The 22,181-nt window shown below is 36.6% G+C and overlaps 1 protein-coding gene across 2 annotated transcripts in view; it reads left to right on the forward strand.

Annotated features, from left to right (window-relative positions):
* The window catches only part of tesk2 (testis associated actin remodelling kinase 2), a 30,556-nt gene that overhangs the window by 1,983 nt on the left and 6,392 nt on the right, over positions 1 to 22,181 (forward strand). For both annotated transcript variants that reach the window (XM_051128561.1, XM_051128553.1), the window contains exons 2-9: positions 2,318 to 2,613; positions 9,760 to 9,881; positions 11,631 to 11,679; positions 17,236 to 17,382; positions 19,459 to 19,541; positions 20,798 to 20,882; positions 20,980 to 21,063; positions 21,205 to 21,291. In XM_051128561.1, coding sequence (XP_050984518.1) covers positions 2,389 to 2,613; positions 9,760 to 9,881; positions 11,631 to 11,679; positions 17,236 to 17,382; positions 19,459 to 19,541; positions 20,798 to 20,882; positions 20,980 to 21,063; positions 21,205 to 21,291 — 882 coding nt within the window. In that variant the 5' untranslated portion in view covers positions 2,318 to 2,388. The remainder of the gene's footprint in view (positions 1 to 2,317; positions 2,614 to 9,759; positions 9,882 to 11,630; positions 11,680 to 17,235; positions 17,383 to 19,458; positions 19,542 to 20,797; positions 20,883 to 20,979; positions 21,064 to 21,204; positions 21,292 to 22,181) is intronic.

A 22,181-nucleotide genomic window follows, 5' to 3' on the forward strand; every position in this document is an offset into this window, starting at 1 on the left:
TATCACCCTGTAGAGAGTGGAGCCAGCTGTTGAGCGGCCTTAAGGCCTGCGTGAATGTTTGGTCCTTTTAAAGTGGCTTTTTACTGGGGTGTGGCACTCAAATGTGAGAGTGGGAAGACAGAGTTTAGATCCTGGCAGAGTTTTGTGTTATTTATTTCTTTCCCTATTTCTTTCCCAAGCTTACAACTGGAATGTCGCAGAGACAGTTTATCCTGTATCCGTCCTGTGTTGTTTTGTGATGAATGAGGGGAAATGAGTGTGAATGGCTTGATTCTGTGTTCATTTACAGAAAATTTAGTTGAGGTGATACATTTTCATGCCACTGGCCATTGTTTGTTTGGATAGTGAAAGGAATTTAAAATTTAATCCGCTTGCACGTGGTAGGTGTGTTTACCTACCTCTGACCCTATTTGACCCTATACCAAAAAAGTAATTAGTATAGCTGTAATAATGGGTAGTACATAAATAGTGGTTTTCAGATTTCTTTCAAGGATTTAAAAGATACATTTTTATATGCTCTGAACGTTCATCTTGAAGGATTAGGTCAAGGGGGATTAATGGGTTGAGGGTCCAAAATGCAGTTTCAATGCAGCTTCAGAGGGCTCTACACAATCCCATTTTAGGAATAAGGGCCTTATCTAGGGAAGCAATCGACCATTTTCTTAAAAAAAAACAAAACATGCTTTTTAACCACTAATGATGCTTATCTTGCACTAGCTCTACAATGCACATGCATAACTTCACACATTACACTGCCTTCCAAAAGTTTGGAAACACCCTAGAAAAGTGGGGTTTTGGACAATATTAGTACTTTTTACATTTGTGATAATGTTGCACCGATAAGGGACAACACAAACTACGAAAACATATTTTATTACATAAACAGTTTATACATAGAAAAAACTTAAATTTTTGATTAATCAAAATATCCACCATTAGCAGCTATTACAGCTCTGCATAATCTGGGCCTAAATTCGTTGTATTTTAAACTTAACTGGCAATCAGTTGTTGAAGCTATTAAGGTGTGCTGACCCAAAAGTCTTTTAAAAACCTGGGCCAAGTTTAAACCAGTATCCAGGCATCACAGCTGGCAAAGGGGCATGTATGACTTTCTTTGCACGTTCACTTTGTAAACACTGAGTCGGTACGTCTGCCTTCCGTCACTCTATATTGTTCACTCAAATAGGTCACGTACACACTGCAGATAAATTTGGTTGCCAGTTCATCTTTTAATCCTCAATCACATTCTGTACACACATAAGTCACTAAAATACAGGTAGTGACAACCGCATTTATAGAAACTATGCAGTGTGTACAGAATTGAACTGAACAACTAGTTATTAATGACGTATTTAAACACGCATCAGAAATGTGGTTTCGTGTAAGTATCTGTATGCAAGAAAATAACAGTGAAAGAAGTCGTAACACACCACGGCTTAGACTCAGATAGGCCTATTATTGACCACACTTAACACACTTTACAAGGTTAACACGCTAGGCTAATCAGTGATAATGTTCTTTGATAATGTTGATGTTCTTTGATAATGTTAATGTTCTTTGCTCATTTTCTGTAGCTGCTTTTTGAATAACTAAGGAAATGTAAGCATTATAATTAGTTACTTACAATGTTTTTGTTCAGTTGTTGTCATGTTAAATACAAATTAAGTCATATTAAAAACATTGGGCTGCTTTTAGCCTTATGCTGGAGCTGGTTTCGGCCAATGAAACTAAGTAAATAAATAAATAAGCATGATAATATCATGTATCGGCGATTTCGCAGGCTGACCATAGGACCCAACACTACTGTAGCATCAACTATACCTTAATATATCCTTAACTGTAGCAGAGCAGACGGACCTTGCTGCTTTGGCAAGGGGTGTGGCAGTACTGAAACACAGTCTAAGCTGTTCAAAAATCATAATGTACTGGGACAGCTATGCAATCACAGCACGTTTCATTTTTCGGGGGGTGGGCCTTCATCAGACTTGAAACTAATAAAGCCATTTGTGCCAGGCTTGGGACAAAGGTATTGTAATAATGTAAATTATGTGTAAAATAATGCATTTTTTGAACAACCAAGCATGAGAGCATGTTCTAATACACCCACAAAACAAAATCAAGACATTGTAAAAGAGCACAATAGGTCCCTTTAACTCCATAAAATGCCTAGATTTATGAACTAAGACCAAACAAAATGCCAAAAAAAGGCTTGCAAATATCCTCATACATGACAACGGCACTCTCTCCCAAGCATAAACAAAAACTTTTTTTATTAACAGTATTTTGCTCATCTGTTTATTTGTTTATTGCTCTATAGGTCTGGCAAGGACAGTCAAAAATGTGAACTGGTGATTGATACTCTACCAGATTAGTTGTGCACCAGTAGCAATGGAGCGGAGCAAACGCAACTCCATTGCTGGCTTCCCCTTGCGGCCAGATCGGCTGGAGGACCCGGATTGTGGAGGAGGAGGAGCGGAAACCGGTCCAGCACCGCTGGACAGGGTGTGTCCCTCATCTTACCGGGCCCTCATCAGTGCCTTTTCTTGCCTGACCCGACTCGATGACTTCATCTGCGAGCGGATTGGCTCTGGGTTTTTTTCAGAGGTCTACAAGGTAAGATGGTTGTGTGATGACAAAGTCATTTCGACTTCCGTTATTAGTCACTGTGCTTTACAAAACCACCTGCAGAGTTGAGTTCTGACACACTTCATTATAGTTATAAGTGAACATGAAAACGTTGATTATCTGAATAACTCCTACAGTTTTTCCACATCAGGAGGTGAGAGTTGTGTAGCCTTTTTTCAAAGATAGACAGAGATGAAAAAGGTCTTATAGGAGGAAAAGAAGGTTAATCTTGTGATTCAGTTGATCAGTTGTTGTCTAGGTTGCAATGTCAGATAGGTGTGCATATTTTGGCATATCAATTAAATGCTGTTGGCTTAGCAGTGATGATAGATATATGCTATTGGATTACAATAGTTAATTTGTGCAAGTAAGAAGAGTTGCCAATAGGGCTTATACTGATCACTATAATGATGGTGTTTGTTAGAGAGTGAGTCTTTCAGTATGACTGACTTGGTATGATATGAAAGTTAGAAGTTAATGAAGATGAAACATTGTGGTTAAATTTGGGAGTGATTCAGTTTTGTGACCAAGTTTAAATGCAGTGAAACTGCTTTTAGTCTGTTTGGATACTGTTCGGGCCTAAAGTATTGCGTAGCATTGGCTGACAGTGACACGTTCAGATACAGCCTGGTTCATGTCCTGATCCCTTTCCCTTCTTTCTCACCCCAATAGTTTCCTGTTTCTCTGCACTTATCCAGTCATATAAAGACATTAAAAATCCATTTAGATTTAGATACTATTACCTGTTACAGGATAGATTTACTTAGTCCCTTAACCTTTTCACAGGAACATCCATAAAGTAGCTTTCAGAGATGGTGAGAGTCAGTGCCTCTTCTGTGATTTCTTTGTTCTTTAAACAAAAATAGCAAGCTGGTGTCTTTCACTGAAACAAGTATCGTGACATGTCAAATAATTGTCATTCCTGATGTTTAACATGAGGATGATGTTTACAACATGCGTCTTCCTCTGTAGTGTTGATTGCAGTTTGTAATTTATAATTGTTTCGTTGTTTACTGCACATTAATCCTGATGACCTCCTAGATTAAATTGAGTGCTGCCCTTGATGCTGAGCATCAATAGTACAGTAGCCTATTCAACTATATTCGCTGTGAATAATTCAGTGACGTTTTGAGGTCAGAAAAGCCCTGGGAGAACAGAGCATGATGATGCCCATTACCAAGATCAATTCTTCTGTCATAGCAGTCAACTCTTTCACTCATAAGCAGTATTTGTCACTGAGGTTCTCTGTACATGCACATGCTGTGTCAGGTTATATTATAGCTTGTGTGTTTGTCATAAATGGGCTATCTTTGTTCTCTTAGGCCGGATATTAAGTCATTTAGAGATCAGAGCTCAGCCATTTTTAGATCAAAGTGTGTCTAGAGAGATGTAAGAATTGTAGACCCTGCAACTCTGAAGCCTCTATTGGCTTATTGTAATTCTGTCAGTGTTACTTACAGTAGACTGTGTTGCTTTTGTTATAAGCCAATCAGAGCAGATACCCAAAACTGTGAACAGTGTTGTTTTTCTGACTTTTTTTGGTCACAGTTGCATGATGCAAACTCACAATTCTGACTCTTTTTCTCTGAATTGTGATATAAACTTGCAATTGCCTGTTATAAAGTCAGAATTATGATCTATAAACTCGCAATTCTGAGAAAATATCAGTGTTTTTTTTCCCCCTCAAAATTGAACTTTATAACTTAAAGTTGTAAGTTTATATCTCACAGTTCTTACTTTATAGCACGCAGTTGCGAGATTATATCACGCAATTCAAAGAAAAAGTCAGAATTGCAAGAAAAGTCAAAACTGTGAGATATAAACTCTCAATTGCAAGGAAAAAAGTAAGAATTGTGAGATACAAACTCACATTTGTGAGAAGAAAAGTTGATCTCACAATTCTGACTTTTTCTCGCAATTGCAAGTTTATATCACGCAATTCGGACTTTATAATTCATATGAAAAGAAAAAGTTATCTTGCAATTCTGACTTTATTTCTCACAATTGTGAGTTTATATCGTGCAATTCTCAGAAAAAAGTCAGAATTGGGGAAAAAAAGTCTGAATTGCAAGAAAAAAGTCAGAATTGCGAGATACAAACTCTGCGAGGAAAAATTTTTTTTATCTTGCAATTCTGACTTTCTTTCTCACATTTGAAAGTTTATATTTCACAATTCTGAGTTTATAATTCACAATTGCTAGTTTATATTTCAAATAAAGTCATCATTGTCAGAAAAAAGTCAGAATTGTGAGGGGAAAATCATTTGTAAGAAAATTTCTCTCAATTCGAATACTTTGTTCAGACTTTATCATGCAATTCTCAGGGAAAAAAAGGCAGAATTGCACATTTATATCTCGCAATTCTGACTTTGTAATTGAGAATTGATTTTAAAAAAAAGTCGGAATTGAAGGATATGAACTTGCATTTGTGCAAAAAAAATTTTTATCTCGCAGTTCTGACTATTTCTCGCAATTGTGAGTTTATATTTTGCAATTCTGACTTAATGCCACAATAACATTATTTTATTTTATTTTATTCTCTGGTAGAAACGGGCTTCCATAAATAATAATATCCATGTACTATACACTGTCAGAAAAATAGTGCAAAAATTTCCTTTAAGGAAGTAGGGCAGCTTGTCGCCAGCGCAGTACCTTATGTATAGGCAGTGGAATTTGATTTAATATACATAAGAAAATATTTCCCTTACAATATATATCCTAATGGTAGTGCCCTAGTGACAAGCTGTTGTACCCTTAAATGTTTGAATGCTGTTTGAGAGTGTACGCATAGAATTTTGATTATGCAGTTTGTTTTGTGGCTTCCAGTTCCAGTGGCTTCGGTTTTTGTTTTATGATGTTTGTTTTATAATGTAGACACCATCTCACTGGTAAGAATTAATCTCCCTTTGCTTTGCATCTTTCAGGCACTTTCACTTTTAACCTTTGTTTTTATTTAATGAAGCAGGTGTCCGAGAAATGCAAATGTTCATGCCTTTCGTGAACTTTGAATTGAGCATGCAAATAGTTTTTTGCAGTTTAAATAAAAATAAAAAAATCTGTCAAACTTGAATTGCCTCAGGTGTGTGAGGCCAAAAAGGTGTATCGCAAAATGAAGATTTAGACAAAAAAGTAAACTTATTACTTCATTTGCAGTAAAAAGTGCTAGCTTTTGTTTTTGTGTAAATTAATAATTACGGAGCTCTTATTAAGATACTGTTTAAACCCCTGAACGTGCTTACCTTAAAGTGCTCCAATTATGCCATTTTAAAGGTTGCTAATATTGTTTTATGAGTCTCTTAAAACATGTTTACATGTATGCAAGGTCAAAAAATGCTTTAGTTTTCTCCAAAAATACATTTAATTTTACCATGTTTCTAAATGATTCGTAAACAACTCGTGCGAAGCAGTTCGAAGAATCAGTTTCTCTAAACCACTCCTTTTTGTGAGCCCTCACTGCTGTGATTGGTCAGATGGCGCAGTCCTTTATGATCGGTCTTCCCTGTACAGTGTGCGTCGGAAAATGATATGCCCACTGCCATAACTGAATGACAGCCCTGGAGACTTGTCAATACATAGAAAAGATGGCATCGATTTTACCATACCAGATCGAGCTGGAGTTTGACGATAAAACGGTTGAATTGGCTGATCGACAAGTTAGCACGGTCTACCATGGAAAGTGCTCGCAATTTGCCTATGTAAGCAAACCGGGCACACCTCTATGTTGTAAACTTCAACATTGTATAATGCATTAAGCAGTTTTCACACCGAACGCGGAAAGCCTGGGCCGCTGGTTTCAGTGCAGCCCTTCAGAGCACAGGGGCAAAAGTTCAACTCATTTGAACGTGCAGGGAAAATACAATCTTTGTAGATTCATCACTTGGAAGTGAATATAAAACAAATTTAGTCTCACAGCGTAGGATACAGCATCTTCTCAAAATGACGTAAATAGAGATCGACCGATATATCGATTTACCGATATTTTTCCCGATATTTAAGCATTTTACCATAATCTGTTATTGGTTTTGTAATATCGGATTCACCTATCGGATAAACCGAAATAGACAAACTCACAGAGTCACTTAAGATAATCCGTCTTAATAAACATGTAAATTTGTCTTAATTAATATACAGCCATGAATGAGCACATGTTGGAAATGAAAGCGCTGAACTTAATTCTCTCTGTGTTGTCTATATGCTCATCATTGGTCTTGTGAGGTCAGTCGGCTAAAATAATCCGTCAAGTCCTGTCCCAATAAAGACTTAACTTAGCCTGAATTAAATAATACAGCAACGATTAAGCGCGTGTTGGAAATAAAGCACATAATTTAATTCTCTCTGTTGTGAATATCATTAATCTTGTGAAGTCACTTTCATTTTTGCTGTTCATTCATCGGGTTGATGCTTAGGAAATGTTCCAGCACAGCAACCGCATGTAACTTTTAACAAGAGTCACTTGTTTAAAACTCTAAATTATATTAACATTTACTATATAACCATTATTTCGCTAATACACATCTCTATGAAAATTATTTATTATTTCCGCGAGCGATCACAGTTTGAGTATAGTTCTGTGTAAACAGCGCTTTCTCAGAATCTAGAACGACAAAATATTAGTGATTCTGATATAACATACCAGTTTAGAAATGCAATAAAATGTTTTGTTTGTTATATTCCAACATTTCAGAGAATTTTATTCAGTGAATTAACAATATCCAGTGAGCTATTTTTCACTCTTTATATTAAACAGCTTATAAACCTACTAAAACTGTAGTTTAAAATGAAGTTGATGTGACTCCTGTCCTTTATTTATTTTCTCCATTTGAAAACATTAAAAAAAATTATATATAAATGAGTTTTTATTGTTGTAATATGAAGATCAAGAAGGAAAAATGAAAGTGAAGTATGGACTAACAGTATATAAATATGGGTTCTGCATATCGGTTATCGGGCACATAAACGTGCAAATAATCGGTATCGGTTATAAAAAAAAAATCAATATCGGTTGATCACTAGATGTAAACCACATGGAAATTTGATTGTGTTTGTGGGTGGGCAAGTTGTTTGCGACATAGAACGTGGGTGGACATTATGCAAATGTGTTACTTCATGACTTATAGCCGTAACAGAATAAGATTCGAATTCCTGACGACTCGTTCAGGCGATTGTGAGCTGACTTTTTTTTTTTTTTTTGATAGACAATAACTTTATTTATTGTGCACTGTTGGCTTCACAACTTTGTTCACATACAGCTACATGACACACTGCATGAAAGGTAATTTGAAAAGGCATAATAGGAGCACTGTAAAATCGATAAGCATTACTTGTTTATGATTTGTTCATTTAGAATATTTCCTTCCCCACACAGGTGGCTGAGATTTTAAGCAGAGTGAATGGTTTTAGGATGGCAGGCAGGGGGTGTCTGCATATGGCACAGGCAGGGGTAATGCGTTGGGCCAAATACCAGCTGTGTTGGGGGTCTGCAAGAACCTGTCTGGAAAGCTAATGCAATAATAGCCTTTTTCAGTTTATTTGAACAAACGAGTTTCAATCTGTATCCATATGGTAAGCTAAAAACAAACATCTAAAACACCCCACAGGAATATGCAGAGTCCTTAAATAATCATATTGCTCAATCCATCTACATTTGAGGAACCAAAACATTTGCGTAGGACACTAGATTTTTTGCATGGGCAGCAAGCTGTGACTCGATAATAGCAGAACAGATTGAGAGTTTGGGTGCTGTAGCAGAGGCATCTGGGTCCATGTCTGACAGGCGGCTCTCACTGTAGGTGGGCACACGAAATGGGCTCTTCCTAGGCTGCTGATTCCCCCAGACTGAGATTGGTTGCAGTACAGTCAACACCAAGTATTTAAAGTAATAGGATATGCTTATAAAATATTGCTTTTACAGATACATTCACCACAGATTTTAATATTTAGGTTCCCTAGCTCTGACTTTTATAATCCTTTAGTTGTGTTGAGCCTTTCCATCACTGCATACAGTTTGAGGAAGTCAGCATTTTACGGACTTAGATGATGATAATTTTTTTGCACTCATGAGGAAATCCTGTGGTTGATATTTCTTTTCCTAAATGTATTTTTATTGGTCAGCAAGATGAAAGCACAAAGAGGAAACTAGAAAACATATCTGCAGAAGCACATTTTAGAAATGTTGTGAAACCCCTAACGGTACGTGGCCAAAAGTCAGTTTTGCAGTGTCTGTCTATTTTCTTCATCTTGTGCTAAAAAATTGATGTTCCTTTACACCTCATTTTGCTATGTATGGCTCTTCCCTTCTGAGTGGTATTGTTGGTCTAACGCTGTGGTTTCACTTTCTCCGATGCAATTTTTGGATGGTAGCATATGAGAAACAATGGCCTGGGATGCACCGAACAAAAAGCTGCAGTATTTGTATCCCGGCTTTTAAAGGATTACTCCACTTTCAGAATAAAAATTTCCTGATAATTTGCACACCCCCATGTCATCCAAGATATCCCATGTCTTTCTTTCTTCAGTCGCAAAGAAAGTAAGGTTTTTGAGGAAAACATTCCTGGATTTTTCTCCATATAGTGGACTTCAATGGTGCTCAATGGATTGAAGGTTAAAAATGCAGTTTCAATGCAGCTTCAAATGGCTCTAAATGAACCCTGAGCCCAAGTGAGCCAAGTGAACTCTGTGATGTGCATGTGTACTCTGTGCACTCCGGTTAAAGACAGTTAGGGTATGTCAACTCCCATCTCATTTTCTCCTCCAATTTCAAACTCGTCCTACATTGCCATTTTACCTTTTTTTGTAAAGGGTGTTTGACCGTCCTTGCGTGTTCACTTTGTAAACACTGGGTAGGTACTTCTGCAGCGATGTTGGATGATTTCAGAGAAAAACACTGGAATGTTTTCCTCAAGAACATTAATTTCCTTTCGACTGAAGAAAGAAAGACATGAACATATTGGATGACATGGGGGGTGAGTAAATTACCAGGAAATTTTTTATTCTGGAAGTGAACTAATCCTTTAAGATGAACGTTCAGAGCATATAAAAATGCAAATTAGTTCTTCTGACTCATTTCATTTTGTCTGTATGGCTTAGTTCAATTTCAGAAAAAGACTAAAAGATGACTGCTCATTGTTTGTTTTAGGTGCGTCACAGAGCTTCGGACCAGGTAATGGCTCTAAAGATGAACACGCTGAGCAGTAATCGTGCCAACATGCTGCGAGAAGTTCAACTCATGAACAGACTATCTCACCCCAACATACTCAGGTTTGCTTTCAGTACAATACTATTATCACAGTGGGTTAACACTTTTTTTTTGATTGCGTTAAAATGATCATGCAGATTGCAAAATGTGCAAAGCTAGTCCACGGCTTCAATGTGCAAGGAGGATTTTATTGCAAATTCCACTCCAGTCTCCTTTCAAGTTCTTCGCTGACGCGTGTCTCAGTGTGGTTACTTTATAAAGTTGGTTTTTGCAGTTGCGGTTCACGCTAACAAGAAACTTAGGAGCTGATGCCAATAAAAGTACATTTAATGAGTTGTAACTAAATGGGAAAATTGAAATAGCATGCGTTTCAAAGAAAAACACGACTGCAGTGTTCATATAAAGCGATGGCTGATGTAACATAATATTAATATTAGGTTTCCTACTTGAACAAGGAGTGTGCCTCGCTTTATGCATTGCCAGTGGCTCAAAATTAATGCAGTCTTTCAAGTAAGTGAGTCTGTGGGAGTGTTGCTTTCAATGTGAATCTTTCTCTCCTTTGTAATGGAAAAGCAGGGATGACCTCTTCTTCCTCGTTCCACAGAAATCAGGTCAGAAATCCATTAACAATAGATGGAGTGAAACGACATCCTGAGTTTAGATTTCATTGAGATCAAAAAGCAGTCCTTTAGGTTCTTGACATTTGCTCAGTGTAGAACTAGTGAGTTTTGTCAGCTAAATCAAATTGCTTGTGTATTTATTTATTAGTTTTCTGTTTTATTTTTGTTGTTTTATTATGTTTTTAATCCCGGAATCAGTGTGCCAACCAGAATAATAAGCAGTTGTCTTTCAAACAATGCTGCAGTACATATTTGATTTACTGTTTAAATATGTCTGGTATTGCTTCCATTTTTGTGATGCTTGGCTTGTTTGTAGAGCAGAATGTGAGATTGTGGGTGGATGAAAGAGTGAGAGAGGGTCTGTGTGTGTGGTTTACAATCACACCATTGTTACGTCTTATTGAATGGGGGTGGAGGGACTGTAGTGCAGACAGGAGAAGGCTGAGGGGAGCTTTGTTGAAAAATCCCAACACAGACCCGCAATAAAACCCGGGCCTGGGCTTTATGGGGCCATAACTTTGAAAACACAGACAAATTTGTATCCTGTCTAATGACTCGTGTGAGGTGGCCATTCAGAGACATTGATACGTTATTTAACAAATTAGTGAAAGACTACTGCATGTCTGTATCATGTGGGCCTCACACTGTGCATAAATTTCATTTGTATTTTTTTTCAGCTCTGAGCTTATTGCAAGTGATGACTTCCTGAAAAGAAAATCACAATAAATCTTAATTGACACAGATATTACTACATTTATACATTCATACACTACCTCATCTACCTCATCTCTGATGGCTTTTTATATTTAAGCAGAAATCTTGCATTTACTCTGCCATTGTGCCTGTTCACCCTCCAGTCAACTGGAGACTCACATTTTATGGCTTGTTTTGATGTACACCACCATAAACCTGTCTGAGTTTATGGTGTCATTTGTAAAAGCTATTTTTGACACAAGAAATGAACGTAGAGCATAAAATAAGCCCATTGGACAGCAGCCTCAGAGAAAGTCAGCACAGCAGCAGCTCAATCAAGTTGATAATGCTGAATTTGCTCTTGTGCTATTGATTGTACATTGACTTTACTTTGTTTTTTGGCATTCTAGGAATCTCCTCATACTCTTTGCTGCTGCTGCTATTTTAGAGCATTGAACTAACATCAACCTTTCTTTTTTCGTTTTTGTGGTGTTGTAGATTTATGGGGGTGTGTGTACAGGAAGGTCAACTTCATGCTCTCACAGAGGTAAGTGACATCAGACTTCTGTGTTTCATTCACCACACATCTCACGCACAATAGACAGTTGAATTTTCTTCTTTGGCTGTACCTAAAACAAGACTGTACCTTATCACATTGACATTGCAACTTGACCTCCTGCTAGCTTCCTCTAACTTTTAAAAAATAGCCTTTTGTACCAGCAGCGCTGTATTGAATTGAGTGCTTGAATAATACTTGCACTGCTGGAAAAAGTTATGGGTACTTTTGATTCCTAAATCTGTGGCATTTCCCCCATGTGAATCAGCTGTGACATTGAACAGTTTAGTCTTTGTTCACAGTGGCCCGAGGGGAGGTATTCTATTAGAGAGCCCACTGGCAGTCCCCTAAGGCATGTTGTATTTTTACCATCTCAAGCGGTGTGGGTGTATTATGTTTGTATGACTGTTACTGTGCAATATAGTCTTATGCTCAAGATGAACACTGATTACACAGGAAAGAGGGGTTTTACTTGTTAAACAGGAAATGTTTTTTTCTTCCTTAATGAATCAGTTTAAAGATGCTGTTAAAACTTGAAGTAGTTTATATATAAATAAAATGTTTAGTTATTTAAATTAATTAGTCATGATGTGCATAAGTGACTATCCTTTGACTATCCATTGAGCAAAGCAATGGCCTTCTACTATAAATGTTTAATGAAACCAAGAGTTTGCAAAGGTGCTACCCAGTATGTCCAAGATCCAAGGCCAAGATCTGAGAATACTATGTTTTTATAAAAGCAAACAAGAGCTGCAGACATTAAAGGGGTCATGAACAGAAATTAAAATTTCCTTCATATTTTGACACATAAGAGGTCATTGTACTATAAAATTTCAGAACTCTTTCTCGTTAGTCTAAAAACAGCTTGTATTGAAGCCTGTCTGACAAAACAACAGGTTGCGGAATGTGCCGCTTTATGATGTAATAGTGTGGCTAAACACCGCCACCGCAGAAGATCAACGCCTACATCACTGCCTGTTTAGACCCGCCCACCAATTTGCACATGTAATAGATAAACAATGCAAATCTATGCAGAAACCAAACAATAAAGATGGCTCAGAAGACAATAAGACACTGTACAGTGCCAAGTTTGGGAAAAACAGTCTTTGCATTGCCTTCCTTCTGATCCCAATATTAAGAAAGAGTGGATGAAGTTTATTTTTAATTAAGTTCCAGACGGCGTAAGTAAGAACTTGGATTATTTTCTTTTACTGCGGATTAGTTTACAAACAAGGCACAGTTCGACACAAGATTTTCAGAAAGATTGAAACTAAAAGATGATGCTGTGCCTATTATATTGGATACAACAGTAATGATGTACCACGCAAGTGTGAGAAAATAATTTGTTGATGTGAATTAAAATAAGAAGTCTTTTTATTTTCAATTGTTGTAGCTTGTTTTAATGGTTGCTTTTGTTTTGGTTTTGTTTTTTTAAAAGAGCAGGTCATATGATATTTTAAAGTGTCCTAATATTGTGTTGGAGTCCCCTACAACAGGTTTAAATGCATCTCAGAAAACATTGTAATTTTCTCAGAATATACTTTTAATATTAGAATATTTTTTTCATTCTAAACAATTTGTTCAAAGCAGTTCTGAGTACTGTGGTATCATGTTAAAAAAAAAAAAATACAAAAAATTGAACCACTAATTCTGCGTGAGGTGGGAATATGCAAATGTGATATCTATTGACTTATATCGGTAACAGGTAGCAGATTCGAAAATATAACAACTCGTCAAGGTGGTTCAGAGGTGAATCTTTCTTTTGAGTGATGATATCTTTATTTATCATGCGCTTTTTGTTTTTTATTAACAACTTTGCAGACTGTTTACATTGAAGGATCGCCAAGTTTCAAACTCCAAAAAATATATTTTTCAACAACCCAAAAGGCCTGCGCTTTAATCATTTATAATGTCATCTGCAGGCCATTTTGGAAGCTTTCTGAGGCCCCCAGTGGGCCCTGGACCCTGGAGGAAGTTTAGTTAGTTTAGGTCTGGGAACCTTGGCCTCTTTGTACCTGAGAAGCCATATGACTGATAGGTGAACAACCAGTCACGCATCACTTTGTACCGCGTCATGTTTAGGGACATAGAAATGACCCTAGAGTAAATCTCTTAGATGCATTTTAAAGAGCCTATGCTGCAAACTTTACATATTTGACATACTTTTGAAAATCCAGCGTTTAGTTGATAGTTGTGAACGCATTGGATGGCTTCTTCCATGAGGGGGTTTGGCATCACAGTGTCTTTTTTCCAAGAGGAACGTTAAAAATAAAATGCAACACGCACGTATCCCGGAAATCCTATATAATTCAACCAACGATCTGTGGGCGTGACATCTGAAGCTGAGACCAAGTTGTATACAGTAACACACTACAAAAAGTCTGGTAAACACTATGTACTAGTGTGTCCTTGAAACCTGTTCTAGATATGTGCCATTATTCTTTTTCCTGTAAAAAATACACAGCTCCTGTTAGTATTTCCATTGTATTTTCAATCATTGCAGGTCATTTGTTCTTACCGTTGTCCCTGTGACCTGTGCTTTCTTGATGCATGTTGACAGAAAGAGGTATTAGTGCAGTGGTAATCACTGGGCTGCTGAGGGATTATACTATTTTTCAAAGCCACTGAGGCCTTGTTGTATGTTGCTCATACCATTAAGAATCCCCAGTCATTTTTTTTCCTATAAAGACACTTCATTTAAAGGCCGATGAGTGAGTTGACAGTGTATTAAATAAGCTCTCTCATCACTCAACAATTATGAAATCAACCCCGCAGGAAGCTTTTCATCCTTTGTTGGAACCTACATCAGCACCCAAAATACTCAGTTACCGTTTCACCAAGAGGATTAGCTCTATATAGGCATACACATCGATCTCCTAATTACCTGGACTAACACAGCTTTAGACCTAACGTGGGCTATTCCCTTTTTTCCGTTTAGTCAGTCTTGCAGTGCATTGGATAGTCAACGCTGACCAAATGGTGTGACATAGGATTAGTTTTAACCCACTGAAAGATGAAACCAACAGACAGCAGAAGCAGAGCACTTCCAAATGAAAGATTTACTGACACGGGTTTGGGATAAATGTTGGGCATGAGATCAGGTCTGAAAGAAGAGAGAGAAATGGGATTAGATGGGACAACCAGCCAGATTTGGCTTAGCTGACCGTTTACCATGTACAAACGTCCCGGTCTTCATACATGCAAATTTTCCAAGTGTAGTTTTTCCTAACCCCCAAAAAATCCTGTTAAAGGCAGTGTTGGGGAAAGTTGCTTTCAAAAGTAATGCATTACAATATTGCGTTACTTCACTAAAAAAGTAACTAATTACATTACTTAGTTACTTTTTATTGAAAGTAATGCTAAATTATTTTGGCATTACTTTCATGTTACTTTTTTTAAATCTGGGGCAGGGCTTGCTTGTTTGTTTTTAATATAGAAAGTTCTAGTTTTAGCAAACGTAAAAGCCCTTTTACACCAAAAACTGAAATTAATAAGCCTTAGGCTGAAGGAAAAGTAAATTCACTGCTGTACAGTAGAGCACAGGAGAAGATGGTTTAACACTTTTCAGCAATTTAAAAAAAAAAAAAAAAAAAAAAAGAAAAAATGAAGCACAAATGTTAGTCATTTTTGCTTATTAATATTGTCGAATTGGATCATAAAAGATCAGTAGCAAAGGCATTGGTTGATAAAATTGGATTAAATACATAAAGCATATCTGTTATTTAATATATTCAAGTAATGTAGATTTGCATCATATTCTGCAGTTTTTGCATTTCACTTTTTAATTCATTTCGATGAACACTGAATCAGTTTTTTTTTTTTTTTTTTTTTTTTTTTGCAAGTGAGATGAATTAATGCATGTTCACATTTAGTCTAGAACTGCAGTAACATTTGTTTACACAACGCCTTTGTGTTTCAGATTTCTCTCAACATGGGGACAGGAGACTTGTTAGTCAATAAATGGGAAAACAGTAATTGGCATTACTTATTTGAAAAAGTAACTCCAATATTTTCTTGTAAATTAAAAAGTAGTTCACTAATTTACTAGTTGCTTGGAAAAAAAAAGTAAACTGATTATGTAACTTGCGTTACTTGTAATGCGTTACCCCCAACACTGGTTAAAGGTCCTAAAAAATTTAGTATTTTTGAAAAAGTTTTTAAGCTATTAAATCCAGTCATAGCAACTATATTACATTGACCTGGTCATCTCATGGTTGCAATCATGTTGAGATCACATGACCAGCCAAATGCTATTTGCTTTGTCTGAGAAACCTATTATCAGACACTTTCGCTTTCAGAATAAATTACAGCTGCTTGCAAAGTGTTTGTTTCTAGAATAGCATTGATAACTGAAAAATGCTTTTCCATTATGCTGCTATGTGTCCTTGGCATTTTTGTTGAGCTTTACCACATGCCATTATCCAACATCCCAATGCTGGAAGGTGTTGATTCGTTGGAGGACCGAGAGGGCTGAGTGTGCCAGTTGGGACGGGGCGAAGTGTTCATTTTGTCAATTTGAAGTTCCAGGGAATTCAGATAATTAGATGCTTTGCTGGTGTTTTTTGTAAATGTCGTTCTCAAGGTTATGCTGTGGACAGCAAATTTTAAAAGTGAGTTGTATCTCAAAATTTTACTTTTGCCTGTGATACTGAGTCCTCAGACTACAATGGAACAACCCTGTTTGGTCCTTATTCGCTTAGATTATATGGTAGGAGTCATTAAAATGGATGAAGGGCCGAGGAGGAGACCTGTTGACAACCTAAGTCTGGACACGGCACCAAAGCTTTATGGGAAACTGGAAGGTGCTGTCATTTCGACTCAGCCGTCTTGTCTGCCTGTTGATATCTCACCGCGCTGACCGCATACTAAGGTCTCTGTTTAGTCATCCGTGGCTAATTTTGTTAGCTGAATGTGGAGCCCTTTATCTGTCAGCACAGATCATTTCAGGCAACCCAAAATTAGGACGCTGTTGAGACCAGTGCCCCGTGGTGAAGGCATCAAGCTCCTAGTTAGTAGCATGTGTGCCATATCCACTAATCTCTCAAAGACTTGTTTTAAAGTTAATCACACATAAAGCATTTGCTGCTGCAAAAGAATAGTTAATATGTCTCTTGCAGAATAATTGCCTAATTATTAGATGGTGCTGTCATGCAAATTCACTATGTGAAACAGAAGCACTTAAAGGGCTCCTGCTGGGCTCTGCTAATTTGCACGCTTTTGTAACTTGAAAACCAATCCACTTGAGAGTAGGCATAGAATAGTTTTACCCACAGGAAACTGATTGGATTCACTTCTGTATTGTAAACACAAAGTACTGTGACCATCAAAATCATTATAATCCCCATGATGCAAAGATTAAAGTTGTTACAGATTTCATTATTGTTGTACATATCGGATAATTATTTTATGAGATTCAGAGTACCCAGACAAATTTAACTTATCATCCTATCTATTGTACCCTCTTGAATACAATATGAACTGTTTGAGCACTACAGAGACATAGAGACAGTGATATTTGTCACATGATGTGTCTTCTCTTTTTTTCAGTATATTAACGGTGGCAACTTGGAGCAGCTGCTGGACAGCAATAAGTACCTGAGCTGGGCCACACGGGTCAAACTGGCTTTAGAGATCGCCATGGGCCTCAGTTACCTACACTCCAAGGGCATTTTTCACAGAGATCTCACCTCCAAGGTACGGGACTTTTCATCATATTTATTTCCTGTAATCACTACTACTGTTCAAAAGTTTATAGTCAGTAAGAAAGAAGTCTCTATGCTCATCCAGTAATTGCAATTATGCAATTATTTAATCAAAATATAGTAAAAACAATAATATTCTGAAATATTATGTGTTTTTTTTTGTTTTTATTGCAGTCATATTTTAAAATGTAATGCATTCATCTGATCACAAAGCTGAATTTTCAGTAGCCATTACTCCAGTCTTCAGTGTCACATGATCCTTCATTCATATATGCTGATTTGGTGCTCAAGTAACATTTCTTAATATTATCCGTACTGAAAATAGTTGTGCTGCTTAATATTTGCATGGTAATCATGATACATTTTCAGTATTCTTTCATAAATAGAGAGTTCAAAAGAAGAGCATTTACAGTTGAGGTCAAAAGTTTACATACACCTTGCAGAATCTGCAAAATGTTAATTACCAAAATAAGAGGGATCATACAAAAGGCATGTTTTTTTTTTTTTTATTTAGTACTGACCTGAATAAGATATTTCACATAAGACGTTTACATATAGTCCACAAGACAAATGTTCAAAAGTTTACATACACTTGATTCTTAATACTGTTGTTACCTGAATGATCCACCGCTGTTTTTTTTGTTGTTGTTGTTGTTTTGAGTTGTTCATGAGTGCCTTGTTTGTCCTGAACAGTTAAATTGCTGACTGTTCTTTGGAAAAATCCTTCAGGTCCCTCAAGTTCGTTAGTTTTTCAGCATTTTTGTGTATTTGAACCCTTTCCAACAATGTCTTTTCACACTGAAAACGACTGAGGGTCTCATATGCAACTATTACAGAAGGTTCCAACGCTCACTGATACTCCAGAAGGAAAAAGGATGCATTAAGAGCCGGGGAGTGAAATCTTTTTGAATTTGAAGATCTGAAGGGCAGTACTAAATGAAAGAAATATGATATTTAGGCAAATAAGAAAAATTTGCACATCTTCGTTCTGTTTAAAAGTTTTCACCCCCCGGCTCTTAATGCATCCTTTTTCCTTCTGGAGCATCATTGAGTGTTTGAAACTTCTGTAATAGTTGCATATGAGTCCCTCAGTTGTCCTCAGTGTGAAAAGATGGATCTCAGTACCATACAGCGATTGTTGGAAAGGGTTCAAATACACAAATCTGAAAAACCAAAGAATTTGTGGGACCTGAAGGATTTTTCTGAAGAACAGCGGGCAGTTTAACTGTTTAGGACAAACAAGGGTCTCATGAACAATTATCACTAAACAACAACAAAAAAAAAAAAAACAGCTGTGGATCATTCAGGTAACAACACAGTATTAAGAATCAAGTGTATGTAAACTTTTGAACAGGGTCATTTTAATAAATTCAACTATTATTTCCTCTTGTGGACTATATGTAAACTTCTTGTGTGTGAAATATCTTGTTCAGGTCAGTACTAAATAAAAAATAACATGCATTTTGTACGATCCCTCTCATTTTGGTAAAATGATTAACATTTTGCAGACTCTGCAAAGTGTATGTAAACTTTTGTCCTCAACTGTATTTGAAATAGATTTTTTTTTTTTTTTTTGGTTTCTAACATTTATAAATGTCTTTACTGTCGCTTTTACTGAACTTTTACTGGCCCCACATTTTTTGAACAGTAGTGTAATGTCATAAATGGTAATTACACTGCTTGATTTTATCAGCTTTATGAAGGTAGGCAATTACAGGATGTACTAAAGGTGCACTTGTCCTGTGGGTTTAATGATGTAACTTTAAAAACAAGAAGACTATATCAGTCAGCACTAAAACAGGTGCTTTTGATTTAGTCTTCACAGTGCTCTTGTCGGTGGCATGCGCTGACATGCTGTCTGTACCTCCAGCTGTTGCGTTCTCTCCTAAGCACTTGTGGGACTTCCCATAATTATACGCTGTGGGAATCACCCCCATGGCTTTCTTCGCTACACCATTACTTTCTGTTTAAGTGATTCTAATGGACTGAATCTCAAGTGGCAGGTATCCTGTGGGAGGAGCAATATGTTCTTCTAGTTACTGTTTCTTTCCTTTTGATCTTCTCTCAGAACTGCCTGATCAAGTCTGATGAGAACGGCTACACTGCGATCGTCGGAGATTTCGGCCTTGCTGAGAAAATCCCCAGTCATGAGTGAGTAACATGTTTGGAAATAAGTCAAAAATGCATTCATTTCACTCTGCGGCCTGTGTAATGATTACAACAGCAGCAAAGTGGGCATCCTTCTGTTTTGCTTATGGCAATCTGAAAGGAAGCAATGGTGAGATGCAAGCAATACTGTAAGGGGGTGGTGCTATCTGATTTGAAAGGAACATACCGTCCAAAGTTAACTTTTAAGAGAGCTAATAATACCAGAGCAGCTCAAGACCCTTTCTCTCCCATGACCTCCTCACTACTAGTGCAGTACTATATATTTTCAGTAAAAACGAATAGCTAATTTGGTTACCTGAACAACCAGGATCCCTAATTTTTTTTGCTTAATGCTCGCATAACGTGTGCTTTCAAGATGGACTCAAGAAACATTTGTTAAATTTGCTGTGTTTTTAACCTACACACCGTTTTAAAGGGTTAGCTCACCCAAAAATGAAAATTTTCATTAATTATTCAACCCCAGAACCTCTGAAACCTCCATTCATTTTTTTTTTAAAACACAATGGAAACTAAAATTTAATAAAATCCTTTAATAAAATCCTCCACTGAAATATTTTTGACGTGGTTGCTTTATATAATAAATGGATTTAATTTAGACTTTCATTCACATGTAAAATAGAGTATCTCACATACATAGAGCAGATCAAAGATATGAAAGCTAAAATTTGCTTGTCTGATGTGTGAAAACAAGGTTTGTTCTTGCATGTCATGTAAGCAAGTTTGAGCTTTGGCAAAAAACCAGTGAGGTTTGCTCTCGCACGTCAAGTCCGAATTATCATCTAAATCTCATCAGCTGTTCAAGTCTTATTAAAGAAAGGTTTTAATAAAAAAAATTTGTATTTGTGTTTCAAAAATGAACAAAAGTCTAAGTAATTGATGACAATGTTAATTTTTGGGTGAAGTTTCCTTTTGAATGTGCAGTAGATGCAGCCCTCGTGTTCATGCAAACGTGCAAGATGATGTTGTGTACAAAACGATCTGACAAAAGGTCTATTTAAAGCACTGCTGCTAAAAACATTGAAACTAAAAAAGGGAAAAAATTAGACAGAGCTAATTGAGTAGTCATGTTGTTGCTCAACTGGTCCCCTTCCCTATTCAGCACACATTGTTCAAAAACTTCCCTTTTCGAAGTACTGCTGCCTCATCTGAACCCTCGCGTGTCGTTTAGTGATAGTCAGTGTTTAAGTGTGAAAGCATTTTGACATGGAAGTCTTTTGACCATTATTCTGTGTGTTCAGTTTTGAGGGGGAGAAGCTGTCTGTGGTGGGATCCCCATTCTGGATGGCTCCAGAAGTGTTGAGAGACGAGCCGTATAACGAGAAGGTTCGATTCTCAGTTGCAAATGACACCCAACACTATCATAAGGCTTGTTTCTTGCCAGCATCCTTCAGGATTATCATTTCTCTGTAATCATTTCTAGGCTGATGTCTTTTCGTATGGCATTATTTTGTGTGAGATCATTGCAAGGATACAGGCTGATCCCGACTACCTACCACGCACTGAAGTAAGGAAGTAATTCATGGTTTTAGATCTCTCCAGCAAAAGTATTGGAGATAAACTTTGTAACTACATCACTTGTTATGCTAGTCATTAAAAACTCTTTGTCCTGATTATGACATTTACCCCCCACATTTGCACCCTGCAGAACTTTGGCCTGGATTACCATGCCTTCCAGCACATGGTTGGAGATTGTCCCCCAGACTTCCTGCAGCTTGCTTTCAACTGTTGCAATGTGAGTTTTATTTACCAATCCATTAGTGATTCTTGTAGTACTTTGGAGAAAGCACCAAGTACTTGATCCTAACTATTTAAAGATACACCAAAATTTAGGCTGTACTCTCTCATGACGCTATGTTCTGCTCACATGCTCTGATAATAATACCTTTGTAGGATTATACACTACCAGTCAAAAGTTTTTGAACATTAAGATTTTTAATGTTTTTTTTTGTTGTTGTTGTTGTTTTTTTTTTTTTAAAGAGGTCTTTGCTTACCAAGCCTGCATTTGTTTGATTCAAAGTACAGCAAAAGCTGTAACAGTATTTTTACTATTTAAAATAACTGTTATCTATTTGAATATATTTTAAAATTTAATTCATTTCTGTGATTTGATTAGAGTTTTTTTTTTTTTTTTTTTTTTTTTTTTTTTTTTAGCATCATTACTCCAGTCACATGATCCTTCAGATATCATTTTAATATTCTGTTTTGCTGCTCAAAAAACATTTATTATTGTTGGAAACTGAGCAGATTTTTTTCCAGGTTTTTTTGATGAATAGAAAGTTCAGAAGAACAGCATTTATCTGAAATAGAAATAAAAAAGATTTTGATCAGTTTTAAGCATCCTTTCTAAATAAATGTATTATTTCTGTAATTTATTTCCCCAAAAAAAAAACTTAGTATATAATGTTACAAAAGCATTTTATTTTAGCTAAATGCTGAACTCTGGGTCTTTCTATTCACCAAAGAATCCTGAAAAAGAATGTACTGAACTGTTTTAAATATTGATAATGATTAAAAAAAGTTTCTTGAACAGCAAATCAGCATATTATAATGATATTTGAAGGATCATGTGACACTAAAGACTGGAGTAATGATGCTGAAAATTTAGCTTTGATCACAAGAAAA

The sequence above is a fragment of the Labeo rohita genome, chromosome 2 (assembly GCF_022985175.1).
Source record: "Labeo rohita strain BAU-BD-2019 chromosome 2, IGBB_LRoh.1.0, whole genome shotgun sequence".
Classification (NCBI taxonomy): Eukaryota; Metazoa; Chordata; class Actinopteri; order Cypriniformes; family Cyprinidae; genus Labeo; species Labeo rohita.